Genomic DNA, 15,688 nt, shown 5'->3' on the forward strand with positions numbered 1-15,688 from the left:
GGCCTCATTGAGGTATGCTTGAGGTATGCTTATTTTGCAGAGCAGGAAAGTAAGGTACAAGGTTGCTAAATAATCTGTAGTTGGAGATGGAGCTGAGACTGGAACCCTGGTCTCCATAGACCATTTTTCTTCTTGTTTTCGAGAAAGCACTAGCAAGCACTTTGTAGAATACAGAAGAATTAGATTATTAAGGAAAATGGTGGCCCTTCCTTTCCTAGAGATCTTTAGAATGAGACTTGTTGTCCACATGCACAGAGTGTGTAAAAGGAATTTTCCTGGAGCTGTAGGGCAAGGGTGCAGGGACCCATGAGCCCAGGTGGCACTCGTGGTAAAGAACCCGCCTGCCAGTGCAAGTAGGTGCCAGAGAGAAGGGTTCAGGTCAGGAAGATCCCCTAGAGAAAGAAGTGGCAACCCACTCCAGTATTCTTGCCTGGAGAATCCTATGGACAGAGAAGCCTGGCAGGCAGGCTACAGTTCACAGAGTCACAAAGAGTCAGACACAACTGAAGTGCCTTCGCTCACTCATAGGGCAAGAGTGCAGGAACCCTTGAGCTTCCCTGGGACCTAGCCACATCTCTCCAATGCCGATGGGGCTGGCAGTGTTATTATCACTGAAGAAAGAGATCTGCCCTTCTCTGGAGTGAATGACAGGTTAGAAAAGGCTCTCAAAGTCTAAATTTAGGCAGCAGAGTGTATTCATGGTATTCATGGTCACCAGGAAAAGACAGGTTTGACAGGTTGGCTGGAGGACAAAAGCCAGTCCTTAAAGAAATCAGTTCTCCTAAGTCAGGTTCAGTATTTATCTCCATTGATTCATGTGAGCCTGTGGATCAGCGGCTGCAGCAGGAGTGCTGGGTACGAGGAGGTGGCTCTGCTGGGGTCTGCCCCATCAGCCAGCATTAGGGTAACTGCCTACTCCACCCAGCCCCGAACTTTGGATCTTGGCTTTGCGGTGCTATTGAGAATTTGTCAAAATGTTTTCTGTCCACAGAATGGGAGAAGAGCATCATTGTGCTTTACTCCTTGCTCTGGTCTTATGAGAATGCATCAGTGCTGGAGCCCTGTTTCATGGAGGCAGGAGGTGGTGGTGGTTTAGTCCCTAAGTCGTGTCCAACTCTTGCAACCCCATGGACTATAGCCTGCCAGGTTCCTCTATCCCTGGGATTCTTCAGGCAAGAATGCTGGAGTAGGTTGCCATTTCCTTCTCCAGGTGATCTTCCAGACCCAGGGATCAAACCCAGGTCTTCTGCATTGCAGGCAGATTCTTTGCCACCTGAGCTACGAAGGAAGCCCAGAGGCAGGAGAGCAGAACCCAGATGTTTCAGAAATCTTAGTCTGTGTATTTGAAGCCTCACTCAATTAATCTGCTTTTGCATTACTAGGTAGGCCTCCTTATTTAAATGTGTATTAAAATGTTCAGTTTTCTCTCATAGTGACTTTTCATTTTACTAAAGTTTGTGTGTCTGTCTTCATTTGTCTTGGTGTCTTTTGTCTCTCACCTTTATTGTCCTTTCTTCAGCTATTTCTTGAGGTATAAAACCTTCCAGAGCTTTCCCTGCCCCCTTGACAGCCAGCAGAGATTTCAGGGACACAAGCGAAGCATGCTTGCAAATCAGCACCTTCAGTGCTACACATAGGACTCTGCTCAGGCAAAGACAGAGGCTCAGATGAAAATCATTCACACCACACCATGTCCACCGGGTAGCCAACACACTCTGGAAAAGAAGTTCAGTGCTGTGGAGATGACTAAATTTAGATTTGTGTATTTCTTTTTCTGCTTCTTGTGTCTTTGATCTCCTTGGCAGTTGAAAATTGAAGTTCCTCAGATCTTTTTCCCCCTGGTTATTTTCTAGATAAACCATTTGCACAGAGCTGTGTGTGTCGGCACATGCTTAATTTCCCTGGCATCTGATAAATGTTTTGAAATACAGTAATGCTGGAAGCTCTTTTCATTACCTTAAAGTGCTTTGCGTAAATAGAATTGATTCTTTTCCTCGACTGCTGTGGTGTTGCTGCTTTTTTTTTTTTTTTAGTGGATAAGCTCACTCTAACTAGCTTCCCTTCTTATCACTTCCATCCTGTTCAGCCATCTTTTCTGCTCCTTCCTGCAACGTTTGCTGGCAAATGAGATTTCATGGTTCCGCTTGGCTGCACAGGTGTCTGTGAGACCTCCCTAATTGTGGGATGGGAACTGGGGATCCCTGGTCTATAAGAAGAGAGCTATGGAGTGGGGAGGAGTAAAGCGGAATGTGGGTTGGGGGCTGGAGATCTGAGGTCTCACCTTGGATCTGTCAGTAAACTCTCTGATCTCAGGCAAGTTACTTCCTCTCTGCCTGAACTCACCCCTAAAGTGAGAGAACTGAGCCACATGGCACCTAAGTTTCATTTCAGATCTGAACTTCTAGAGTGACCTCATTTAATCAGATAGCCAACCCTGTGTAAGATTTGGAGTCTGGTGATTACAGATGAATTGCATGGAGGTAGGTGCTTGTTGAATTCAGCAAAGTCTGAACAGAATTCTTCAGAACTTAAAACCGATGAGCTGTGAGATCCTGGTGTGACTTGGAGCTCCCATGGGCTGGACATAATTGCTTGTCAAAAAAAATTACATAAAATGCAAGCTACTTAAGGAGGTTTCTGAACTGGGAAGTGGAGCTGGGTAACTTTCCATTGGTATATCTGCATCCCTGCTTCCCAGAGCTTTTCCAGAAGCACTGAAGGTGTCTGAGCTTACCAGTCCCTGTAAGGGTAAAGTTTAAACTCTGTTACTGGCTTACTGTGAGCCTCAGCTCCCTTTATTCACTGCCCCTTCACCGCTCCCCTCTGCATCCACACTGAACTGGTTGCCATTCTCTGAAAATGATCCTTTCTTGCTTTGCAGAGGCTCTTCCCTCCATCTCTGTCCCACACCCACAGCTTGGTTCTTATCCTTCAAGGCTCACATTAAGTGTCACCTCCTCCAGGAAGCCTTCCATAACCACCCCAACTCCCAAGGCCAGATTAGCTGATCCTCCTATTTGCTTCCTTAGTACCTTGGAACTCTGCCCTATCGGAACACTAAACACAGCATATTATAAAATGTCTGCTGCTTGCCTGTCACCTCACCTGTACTCCAAGCATCTTGAGGGCCAGGCCTGACTTACCATCATACCCTCATTGCCCAAATGAGAGGCTGACCAGCTAGGTAGATGAGTGTTAGCTCACCCAGCTCAGCTTGTCCGTGGAGCCAGAAATCACTCCCAGGGCTGCTCGTCTCCAAACCCCACCTCTTTTCTGCTCTAAGACTTCTCACCATGACCCCCTCTTCCCCTAGTTTTAAAGTCCACCTCTCTTGAGACAGACTTCCCTGGTGGCTCAGACGGTAAAGTGTCTGCCCGCAATGCAGGAGACCCGGGTTCAATCCCTGGGTTGGGAAGATCCTCTGGAGAAGGAAATGGCAGCCCACTCCGGTATTCTTGCCTGGAAAGTTCCATGGACTAAGGAGCCTGGTAGGCTACAGTCCATGGGGTTGCAAAGAGTCGGACACGGCTGAGTGACTTCACTTTCACTTTCTTTTTCTTGAGACATCTTCTGTAATCTCATAAGAAACAAATTGTGGAGAAAAAATGGAATTTGTGTCTCAGACGTTTGATTTAGAGCCTCACAAGACTCTGCTCCATGTGTAAGACTGGACCCGAGGAAACTTAACGTTGATTGACTTGAACAGCACAGGGCCCGCCTTGCTAACAGGGCTCAGTAATAGGCTTTTATCCCCCGAGAGTTTGCCATGACCTTCCCATCCCAGATGTGTTTGTGTTAGGTATTAGGTACTTTTTTGATTGGTTGGTGTGTGTGTGTGTACATGCGCATTTTGGATTCCAGCACCAATTTTGGTTGGTTGGTTGTTGGGGGGAAGGGGGTGTGTATGCACATTTTGGATTCGAGCAGCCTTATTTATCTATTTTGGGCTGTGCTGGGTCTTTGCTGCTGCGAGGGCTTTTCCCTAATTGCGCCAAGTGGGGACTACCCTCTTGGTACGCGGGTTTCTCATTGCTGCAGCTTTTCTAGTTGTGGAGCACAGGCTGTCGGACGTCAGGACTTCAGTAATTGTGGCGCACGGGCTTAGTTGCCCCAGAGCATATCATTGGCAGGCAGATTCTTAACCACTAGACCACCAGGGAAGTCCCTCCAGCAGCTTTGAATGTCCTTGGACTTTATAGGAAGGGACCCAAGTCTGTAATATGTGTGCAGCCGTGGCTCTTATCAGAACACAGACATACCTCTCATTACTGCTAATTGCAGTTCTCCACGGAGTGATCTGGACTCAAACTTCCTGGTCTGTGACTAGTAACCTATGTTATAACATTGGCTACATACGATACATTACAGTATCTTCCAGGCAGCTGCTCTTTAGGTAAATTAATACCTGGGGCTCTTTTGCCTTTTCTAGGAATCTTTAAGTTCTGTAACAGGCTTTCATTTAAGGCTGTGCAAGGCTTATTTCACCAGATTGCTATTTGGAAGTTCTAACAAAACACCTTTATGAATAGCGGCTATAATACCTTTAATCCTCTAAACTTCCTGATGTTTTAAACTAAGTGGATTGCTAAGAATGAAACCAGGCTTTCCTGTCTCTCTGGTCTCTTCCTCTCCCCAGCTCTGCAGAGGTGCTGGGGTGCAAATTCTTTCTTGTTATTAGGGCACTGAACTAGAAAAGACCAGGGAATACCATGCGGTTTCTCCAGACTCCAGGTTTTGTAATTACTTGGCCTGGTCTACAGCTTTTTTAAAAAACACATTTGGGTGAGGTTTCTGTTTCTCAATAAAGATCAGATTTTTTTTTTTTTTTATTAAAAAATTTTTCTTTTCCTTATTAAAAAAAATTAACATGTTTTATTATGGAAAAATAGAAAATACAGACAAGCAAACAGTAGGGGGGGAAGCGAAATGTCATCATAACATATGACCCAGTGAGAGGCAGCCTCAGCACCTTGATGATGTCTAGACTATTTTTCTGTGTGTGTAAGCAGCTTACTCATCTTGTGCTGTGCTGGGCTTAGTCACTGTCGTGTCTGATTCGTTTTGACCCCATGGACTGTAGCCCACCAGGCTCCTCTATCCCTGGAATTCTCCAGGCAAGAATACTGGAGTGGGTTGCCATGCCGGCCTCCAGGGGATCTTCCCAACCCAGGTCACCCTCATTGCATGCGGGTTCTTTACCATCTGAGCCACCAGGGAAGCCCTTATTCATCTTATTTTTGGGGAAAAAAAGAATTTTCTTGAGCACTTGCTATGAGCTAGGTGCCGTTCTATACTCTTTACTTATATTGAATTGCTTAATTTTTACAGTAAATCTAGGAGTAGGAGTTATGTTGCTTAAGCTATATGTCCACTATATGTTGCTTAAGCAATATGTCCAAAGTCAGGGAGCTAGAAGTGGCTGGGGATTGTAACTCTATAGTTCTTAATTTTAACTGCTGTACTATATAACAACTAAAAAATGAAAAGAGTTTTTATCTTCTACTTTTGTAGCTTGACACTACCGTGTAAACACCTTTTTATATCAGGATCCATCGGCATCATTTTTGACAGCTTTCCATTCAATAGTGGAGCCATAATCAGATGAACTCTTTCCCCACTGAGGGTTTTTCAGGGTGTCCCACTCCTTTTGTCATCACAAAGAACAATGCAGAGGCCATTCTTGGAGCTAAATGTTTGCATTCTACTGTGAGCTGCAAATAAAGACTGTATTCTATATTTTCCTTATAATTCTGACATTTGTGCATGCAGATGACACTCTTGGGCATTGTTAGAAGAACATAGTCTTAAGTATGTTCTGGCTACTGGTGATGGGGCTGCCCTGAACCATTCACACACTTTTCGTCCCCGCATCCCATTGTTCCTGGTACCATGTTTGGGGAAAGGTTGGCTGAAGAATGGAGTTTCTGTCTGGGTGCAGCTAGCTGCCTGCAGCTGAACCTGCAAATTTAGTGTCAGCCTGTACTATGCTCTGAATTGAATGAGTGTTTTTGTCTTTCTCTCTAAACTTCAAGAAAAGTACAGAACTGGGATCTCCTATGATGCTTTCTACCCTTGGAGCCAACTACTCCTATAAAAAGGGAAGGAGGAGGGGGAGAAAATACAGGGCCCATCGTATAGGCTATTGTCAGTGTACTTAATACTCGACGGGCGAAGTGGCTATTGGTGATGAAGAAAATTCTCCCCAGTGTGCCAAGTACCAGGCTCAAGGCCAAAACTCAGAGGTGATGAGGTGGTTTCAACCATGGCCTCTGCTTAATAGGGTCTTAGCAGCAGTGTGCCCTTGGGCAAGTTACTTACCCCACTGCTTCTCAACATCCTTATGTATTTTAGGGATAGTAATTCCTAGTACATAGGAGATAATACCTACTGTATAGGGAATGTCAGAAGAATAAGATAAGATTGGAGAATTTAGCACCTGACTGCCATTATAAGAATTCAATAAAAATGAGAGCTTAAAAAGAAATCCCAAGAAGGATACTGACTTAGGCATATGGCAGACCTGTTCTTCAGCACTGATTAGCTTTGTGGCCTTCCATAGCTTATCTCACGTGGCAGAGCTGTAGACCGTCTGTGAATTGAGGATAATTAAAAAAAAAATCTATCTTACTAGACTATTTTGAGTTTTGGTATCAACAGTGGACATCCGTGGCACACAGTTGGTTTTCAGTACCTGTAGCAAAATTTGTAAACACTTACTATATGCCAGTAACTGTTTTATTTCTCTTCCCTCATTCAAAACAGTTTTCCTCTGAGAGACTGATGGTCAAGTGGAAAGAATGTAATTCTTAACCACTCTAACTTTTTAGCTACCCTCTCCACTAGGCAAATGAGTTGGGCTCTTGGCCAAACCTTTTATTTTCCCTTTGACTTAGACAAGATTGTGGTTCAGAGATTGTGAACCTATTTTACACTCCCTATAAACTCAGAAGGGAAACAATGACATACCAAACTAAGGGCCAGGACAGCTCTTCTTACAAGAGACTCAAGGTTGTGAGAAAGGTTCTATGGGATGAGGTTTTTACAGCGTTGAGGATAACACCTGACACCTAGAAAGTCTACAGTCCATTCAGGGGCTGTCCCCAGCAGGACACAGAGGGAGCTCAAATCAACAAGGCGAATGAATTTTCTCTTGCAGAGGGATTTCAGCAGGAGATCTAGGGGTGTAGACTTGCATAAGTGTTCCTGCTTAGAGGGGTCTTAGAGAACATCTGGGGTGGTGGTCAGCTCACTGAACAGGCCAGCAATCTGAGAGCCTCCATCAGGCAGTGATTGAGCTGCACTCGGCCCTGAGTAGTGTCTTCTCTGCTGCTCTGCGGGACACCTCCAGCCTGAGAGCTGAGTGACCTGGGGCCAGAGGGAGCATCTTGGGTGTGTGGAGTAACAAGACTGGAGTCTCCCAACCGACCGCTGGCTTAAATCCCAGCCGCTCAAGGCTGCCTGTGATTAGCCCCTATGTGTTCCCTTTCCAGCTTTTTCCCCGTCCCCGGCTCATTATCTCACCCTACACCGGACACACTCAAGGATGTCCTTGCAGCTGGAGCCACGTGTTAAAAAAAGGCCAGAGTGGCTTTGAAATATTTTATTTGTTACCCATCCATCTTCATAGAGATAGATGATATCCCAGCTGAAAAACAAATATTTGAACTCTTGGGGTTTTCCCTATGCATCCAACCCCTTATGGCCAATGGTATTGTTTTCAATTTCCTTTAATGTTTTGTTTTTTAAAAGACCAAATTATCAAGTGGATTTGCTTCTTGGTTTTTTTGTTGTTGTTGTTCTAAGTAACCGGATTTATTACCATCACCACAGATGCAGGAAGGCCTAACTGAATTATTCCCCAAACACCAGACATACTAACCTTCCAGTCTGCTATTACTCCTTATTGGCTGTGGGGATAATGACAGGAATCTTTGTGGCTGTTATTATTAGCCTAGGGTGTTTGGCATGGTGTTTTATCGGATGATCGAGATTTTATTATGTGGAAAGCTATAAATAGGCACAAATTTAAAATGTTGCACCAAATTGTCAACTTTCAGCATGGCACAGCATTCCTGTACAGGCAGCCTAGGCACAGATTTATTCTGACTTTATAAGCAGTAATCTCTTTTCTCCTCTCATGTGCTCCACAGCTTACTATGCTTTTCTTTCATGTCATGTATCACGGCTTGCAATTAAATGCATGTGTTTTTTTATTTGAATGTCTGAAATCCCCACAAACACCTCACTATAACCTCCATGAAGAAGAGAGGGAGACCATTTCTCTTTTTCATACTGCTGCTTCCCCGGCACAGTGCCTGATGCATAAAGGTCAGCACCCAGCCGATATTTTAAGGAGAAAAGCTTAAATATCACTTCCAGAGATGCCTTTTCTGACCACTCTATTTAAAGGAAGTGCCTCCGGTGACTCTCTTTTCCTATACCCTGTTTATTATCTTATCACTTTTCCCATAGCATCCAGAATGACTTTCCTTGTGGAAACCATGATGTCATAGTATTTGGTAAAAGTCTAATTTGGGCCAAGCCCAACAACATTAGAAGTAGCTAAAGGACTCTAGGTCACCTGTTAACAGTGGCCCTGACCCACTGAATGTCGTAGTGGCATCTGTTGGCACAGTGACCTGGAAATGTTTGCTATTCTGAGCACATGGGGTCATGGAAAATGGGCAGGATTTGTCCTCTGAGGCTGTGGGTCTCTTATAGTTTTTGACTGTGAACAAGACAACTAGGTTATCTGAGTTCCAGTTTGTTTTTCTATGACATAAAGATAATAATGAATGTGTCCACCTAGTTGTGAGAATTGAGATGTATAGACAGTAAAGTGTATAGATCTGAATTGTTGTTTATCATTGAAAATAGCTTTGACCTCATGTGTCTTTTGTTGGAAATGCTGCCATTTGGGAGTTGGTTTGTTGTTGATTGGCACCCTGTTAGAAAAGGCATCTCTGATGTTGGATCGAGGATGAAAAGTCTAGGTTTATGATTTTAGGCCAAAGGTGCTGGCACCTGGGGTCATGTTCTCTAGCCTCCCCTGTCCAAGGTTTTGCTAACAAGCCTGTAGTTTCAGATTCAGAATGGGAGGGAGATAAACACAGATAACAGAGTGGGTACTCTTCCTGGTGAATGAAGCCCTTTGTTTAGAGACAGAGGAGTGTGTGTGCGCTTTCGCGTATGAGGACCCACAAGTGTGAGCTCCAGACGAACCCCAAGAATTAGCAAATTGAAGGTAACAGAAATTGCAGACCCTCAAGATAAAACATCCGACGCTGAAATGTGGCTCATTCTGTCTTTATAGTAAGATTGAAGGATAGTATCCTTCAAGTATCCTCTTCCCTGGAAAAGGAGAGTGGGACCCACTATCTGTAAATGCAGAGAATAAGCCATAAGCCCCTCAGCAGGAAAGGGAGATTTTTCACTTATCCGATAGATTCTGAGCCCCAGCAAAGAACTGGGGGAAATGGAGGAGTTAAGCCACACTGGCAACATCTCCAGACTGACAGCACCTTCACTGATACGGCACCAGGATCACCTGTTACTAATGGGTAACATCTTGTCTTACCCTTGGCCCTGGGAGGAGATCTCTCAGGAGGAAAGCAGACAGTACTCCTGCCCTCAAGGAGCTTACTGGTTGTTTGTTTTTTTTTTTCTTTGAAAATAAACAAATAATGCGCTGACTGGTTAAGTACCATGGGGTGTTATGGAAGGTAACTGGCTCAGAGTCTAGAGGGAATCCCTGAGGAGGTGACATTCCACCCACGACCTGAACAAGGAGATGGAGGCAGACATGGGGAGATGTGGACGGAGAGCATCACAGGCAAATGGAACTCAGCGCAGGGCCTATGAAATAGAAAGAGACCTCGTATGTGCCAAGGCCCATGTGGGCCCTGTACTTGAAGTTAATGAAGGAGAGGCGCAGAGTGGCAGAGGGAGTAGGCAGGAGTCAGATCCCTTTTAGGCTGAGGGAACAAATTTGGATTTTATCCTAATGAATTTGGATTTTATTCTGAGTTCCCAGGGAAGCTACTGAAGGGTTTTAGGAAGAAAAGCAACTTGACCCGATGTCTCCTTGAGTCAGATCACTGTCACTACCGTGTGGGTGAGGGATCCTAGCAGAGCAAGAGGGAAGGCCAAGCAATCAGGGAGGTGGTTGTTGAAGGAGAGAGGCAATGGTGGCTTGGACCAAGGTTATCTTACGGAAGATGCTGAAGAGTGATCAGGTTCAAGGTGTATTGGAGACGTATAGGCAAAGAACTTGCTAGGGGATTTTATAGGAGCTAGGAAGGAAATACTGATTAAGAGATGACTGATGGGTAGTGGTACATTGACTGGGAAGGGGAGGATTCCGATTTGGGAGTGGAATGCACACCAATTAGAAGTTGGAAACAATCGTTTCGCCTGAGATGCGTTAGATTTGAGATGTGTTGCATGCACCCAAGGGGGTCAGGATAGAAAAGCAAACTTCAGAGTGGTCTGTGCCTAGTCTTTGAAGCTGTGGATGAGATCACCTAGGGAAAGGCTAGGTAGGAACGAGCAGGGGACAAGAGACAGAGCCCGAGGGGTCTGGAGAGGAGGAGCTTGAGCAAAAGGACAGAGAGGCACAGCCAGTGAGGGAGGAAGTAGCCAGGTGCAGATGATGGCATGGAAACCTGTGAAGAGACCCGTTCCAGAAGGAAGACACTGCCAAACCTGGCTGCATGCTGCTGAACACTTAGGCAGCAGAAGGATCTTTGGCAAAACTTAAACCACTGATGTTCTTGGGAGAAACAAAACAGTTTCAGTGGGGTGATGGGAACACAAGTCTGCCTGGCAGGTGGAGGAGACAGTGGACCTAGAAGCTGGGATGGAGACAGCTTCTTTGACGTGTTCTGCTGTAACATAGTCGTGGAGGAGAATATGGACGTGGGGTTAAAGAAAATTTTATTTGATGAAATAGGTGATATATTTCCTTGGCCAGTTAGTGGGGAAGAGCCAGTAAAAAGGGCAAAAACGGATGATGTTGAAGATGGAACAAAGTAGACTCATTAGTATTATTTTAATAAAAGTATTTATAGAAATAAGTGAACATCTTTTTTAGATTCATTTCAGTGGTTTTCTGTTTTCTGTAATTACCTGCTATATTCTAAGAATGCAGTTTTATTCTGCTCTTTGATACCTGGGTAGAGTTGATCAGCTGCATTTTGATTTAAAAAATAGCTCTGTAAGTTAACCTGAGAACCTTCACATCATTGATAACATTGTTTCTGTGGAGAAGAATGTTATGTGTCCTAGAAGGTCTTTGGAATCTGGCCTGTTTGGAAACCAGGGTCAGAAATAACAGGGGAAGACTGGCTCTTTGGAAAGAGTCAAAGGGCATCTGCTCCCACAGGGTTGGCTGACCTGCCTTCCTCTCTTATCTCCTCCTATTGCTGGAACGCTTAGCTATAGTGTGTGTTGCCTTTCAGAGCATGGGAAAGCCCTACCTAAACCTTACCCTGCAGATGCAGAGAATTCAGAGCGTTTTGTATTAAAGATGGGACCTTTTAACAGCAGGGAGAGGACCAAGACCCTTTTAAACTGCATTGTCTCATGTAGTAAAGTCACCCTTGAAAAAGTTGTGCATAATTGAAATTATATATTCAGTGCTGAAGGAGATTTACAGAAACTTGTACATGAGAGGAGGTTCCTTTATTCCCCTGCCAGTGCGTCCTTTCTCAGAGGAAAAGCCTGACTTGCCAGGCTCTCCTCAGGGACCCTCCTCCCTCCCTTTAACCCTCTGACCTGACCTCCTTGGTTTCCTTTGCTTCCCTGCTCACTCTACTCCAGCTACACGTGGTTCTTGAATGTGTAAGTTGTATCCTGTCTCAGGACCTTTGCGCTGACCTTTCCCTCTCTCTGAAGGCTCTTACCTCCAGATAGTCACCTAACCAGCTGCCCCACTTCTTTCAGATCTGCAGGACTCATCCGTTCCGGAGACCTTCCCTAGCTACCCTATGTAAAATTTCAGACACCCTCCTTGACAAATCACAGCCTCTTTCCTACATTACTTTTTTCTCCTTAGCACTGATCACTGTAACATACTCTATAATTTACATTTGTCTCATTGATTGTGTAGTTCTATCACTGAACAGTAAGTTCCATTTGAGTAAGGAATGTTTTGTCTATTTTGTTGATTTGCATAGCAGGGTCTCGGTAATATCAGTTAAATGAATAAATTAGTTACCTTGGCAATTAATGTGGATGGTTACATATTATATTAGCTTATAACAAAGAACAACTGCAGCAAACAGTGGAAATTTTTTTGTGTGTGTGTATATGTGTCTTTCTGTATGTATGTCTCCATATATGTAGTCTCATTCCACCTAAAGTAACCCAGAGGTCAGCCAGATTCTCAAATAAGTCATGTTGTAAAGATAAATTCAGTTTCAGAGACAGGGATGGTTTAAAGCATCTTTGTCAGCCAGAGTTTGGGTCCATCCTGACTTTGTCTCAGTAAATCTAGGCTACACTGCCCTCCCCTGAACCCACCCCTCCGGGTCCCGGCCTCAGCCTTCCACTCACCACTGCAGAGATAGGCTCTGGCCACAGGTTTTCACCTGGGGGAGGGCCCTAAGGGATGAGAGGTGAATGATTAACTTTGGTCGAGACTCCTTCAAGATTACAATCTCGGCTCCTGGACACACTTGATTTTTCTTTCACCTGGGAAGCCCCACTAGACCCTCACTTCCTTTCTGAGCTGACCTTTTATTGTCCCCCTTTTGGGGTGGGGGTGGCTCTTCATTCCCCCTTTGAAAGGCTTTTGTTTGCTGAACAAATGTTGACCACCCTGAGACCTTGCTCTGGGCCAGTTACTGCTTCCTTGCCTACCCTCTCCCCTCCCCAGACACACACACACTCACACAGAACCCCCTACCCCTTCCCCAAGTCCCCCGACCCTGAACTCTGATTGGAGAGGCAGCCCGGCCAGGGGGAGAATCTTTCTCTGGGAAAGCCTTTGAAAGCAGCCGGGAGCCAACTGGTAGGATATTTGGAGAGGGAATAGGGCTTTTGGAGAGCATCTTAGTCCTTCATTTTAAAATAGAGACTTGTGGCTCTGACATTATTTTGCTTTTGAATTTTCACTAGTAAAACAGTTGTTCATTGTTCTCTGCATCTGTTTACATAGTTTCTCCTGAATTCCTTGATTACAGGTTTTAATAGGGATTAGTTGGTGCAACCCCTTCCCATCCCAGAACTGGAACTCTCTCCCATCCCACCTCCCCTCCCAGCTTATATACCATAATGTTTAAAGTAGCCATGCATACACCGAGCTTCCTTTAAAAAAACAAAAACCAAGAAATTAATGCATATTTTTGTTGGCACTGCCTCAAAATTGACATCACCAGAAATAATTTGCGTCATTGTTAATTGTACAAATAGGTGTCTCTTCCTTCCCAGGTTCCGCAGTTATCTCTGTAGGCTAATCATTTCTATCAAATGCTCCGCATTCAGTTGTGGGTGGAATTAGTTAAGAAATGTTACGGTCAGCGATTTCTGTGTCATCGTTAATAGCCGCAGCATTGGCGGAGAGACTTTTCCTAACATTTTAGCACAATCCACGGGTGTTTAGAATATCCTTTCACGTCTAGATTTTATTCAGCTTGACCAACTGTTCCTGGCTCCCTTGGGACCGTATGAGGGCCCTTCCACTAGGTGCTTTACGGTAACAGTTTCCAAGTTTGGTGTTAGCTTTTGCTTTGCTGAAACTTTTCACAGCTGACTTGATACCAGCACTCTGGCCTGACCTCTCGCTCCTTTGGCACTTTAGGGGTTAATTTTGTTGGTGGATCCGGTTTCTTTCCTGGGCAGGGGAATGGAGATCCCCCTGAAGCTGGAACTTTAGTAGCCGACTGCTGGTGCCTGGGATTCCCTGGCCCGGTGTGGGCTGGCTCGGCTGCCTGCCTGGCTGGCTGGCTGGCTGGCTGACGGAATTGCCATCGTGAGATTCATTCAGCTTCTTTGTCTGCTTCCTCCGAGGATCACAATGTAGAATGCTCTGGCCTAGGAACCTGACAAGGTAGGACGATATTCTGAAACTCCTAGGGCTTGGGGCAGGGTGTGGTGCTCCTGCTGCCCTGGGTGGCACTGGAGAGTGGGCAGAGCAGCCAGCGGTACGGCTGCCAAAATTGCCGTGGGCTACGTAGTTGGGGGGGCTGGTCACGGGTCTGGAAACTCATCATCTTTTTCCTTCTCACCCCCATCCCTTTTTATTTTAACCTTGATAGTCCTAAAGGCAGCTGGAGCAAATGTCCTTGGTTCACCTGGACATTTGGGTAATGTCAGTGTATTCCAGACCATCTTATCAAATGAAGCTGCTGAGACCAAAACACTGGCTCTTTTAGGTCCGTATTTCAGCTTTTAGGGGGAGACCTTTGAGCCTGGGTGGGGTGGGGGGACGGGAGAACTGGAGAGAGACACCGTTGGGCCCGGGCAAGGACTGCTGGTGGGGCAGAGGGCTCTGATTAAAACGACTTGCAGTTGGTTTTGTTTGGAATCTAAGAAGCCGGGTGAACTTGTGGTTGTGTTTACTAATACTGCAAATTACCGGGTAGGACCTTTTTTTTTTTATTATTCTGGAAACTAGGCTCCAGGAAAGATGGCATAGATTTAAGTAGGAGTCCTTTTCTTGTTTGTTAGGACTGCTCTAAAGCTGCCCAAAGAGGAACATTTCTATTTTTAAGTCGGACAAGGGGGAGAGGAAACAATGTTCATTGCCACCTACTACTGGCCAGGTATCTAACAGACATTGTCTCATTTAATTTCTCTTGCAAAGCCAACAATATTATTTTTAATTTGAGGGGAGGCAGTGGGAGCCAGGAGAGGCTAAGGAATGCACTCAGGGTCACACAGACACTAGGTGGGACTGGCCACCACTCTGCCTTCCTTGTTGGGCTTGGCGGATGGCTCAGGATGGTTTTATCTGTAAGTTTAAATGTGGGTTCAGCAGGATGAAGGGCACTTTTTATTGTGGAGGACGTGCCAACGTACACGATACTTGCAAGCATGGCCTGCCTGGGCCTCTCCGATTCGGCTCATTTCTGGAGAGGGGTGGCATCAAAAAGAACTGCACTTTGGCAGCAAGACCTACCTGAGAGTTTGCTAATCTCTTTGAGGCTTTTGGACTCTAAATAAATCTGTGACTGGATTTGTTGCTCATTGGATTTATACGTGGTTGAGGGAGGAGGTGGAAGCCCAAGTGAAAGTCAAACGTGGGAAGGTCAGTAGCCTTGAAGTTGGCCTGGGGCTGCTGGAGTCCTGGAGTCCCCACCCCGGCCTGTTAAGGCTCACTCAGGCTTGGCAGTAGTCGCTCACATGTGTGCCTGGGGTGGCTAGTTGGCTAGGGTGGAACTGTTTTTGGGTCCCAGAGCTGATTTAGAGTGTTTGTTTCCTGACTTGGGCTTCCTTCCCTTCCCATCCCATTGGCCTTAGAAAGGGTAGCTGAAGGGTAGTCCCCTGACAAGTTGCCCTGAGTGAGGCAACTGTTGTTCTATCCTGGGCATTCAGGTTTCCAGACGCCTAAGATGTATTGGGAGGTGACTGGGAGTATGTGTGGGTGGGTGGGTGGTGGTAATGGAACCACCACATCTTCCTTCACCAACAACTCTAGACCTAGGGCAGCCAGTCTGGGATTTCTTCCCTACCCCAGCTTTTCTAT

General features: G+C 45.5%; 1 protein-coding gene across 29 annotated transcripts in view; it reads left to right on the forward strand.

Moving 5' to 3' along the window:
* The window catches only part of NAV2 (neuron navigator 2), a 423,563-nt gene that overhangs the window by 320,146 nt on the left and 87,729 nt on the right, over positions 1 to 15,688 (forward strand). For 4 of the 29 annotated variants that reach the window (XM_086385209.1, XM_086385212.1, XM_086385213.1 and 1 more), the window contains exon 1: positions 13,339 to 14,050. The exons of 24 other annotated variants lie outside the window; for them this stretch is intronic. In XM_086385209.1, coding sequence (XP_086241335.1) covers positions 14,025 to 14,050 — 26 coding nt within the window. In that variant the 5' untranslated portion in view covers positions 13,339 to 14,024. Of the gene's footprint in view, positions 1 to 13,338; positions 14,051 to 14,242; positions 14,376 to 15,688 lie in introns of those variants that run through there. One more of the 29 variants, XM_086385214.1, reaches the window with a different exon arrangement.

The sequence above is a fragment of the Bos grunniens genome, chromosome 29 (genome assembly GCF_055505025.1).
Source record: "Bos grunniens cultivar Pamir isolate PY7600 chromosome 29, Bosgru_T2T1.0, whole genome shotgun sequence".
Taxonomy (NCBI): Eukaryota; Metazoa; Chordata; class Mammalia; order Artiodactyla; family Bovidae; genus Bos; species Bos grunniens.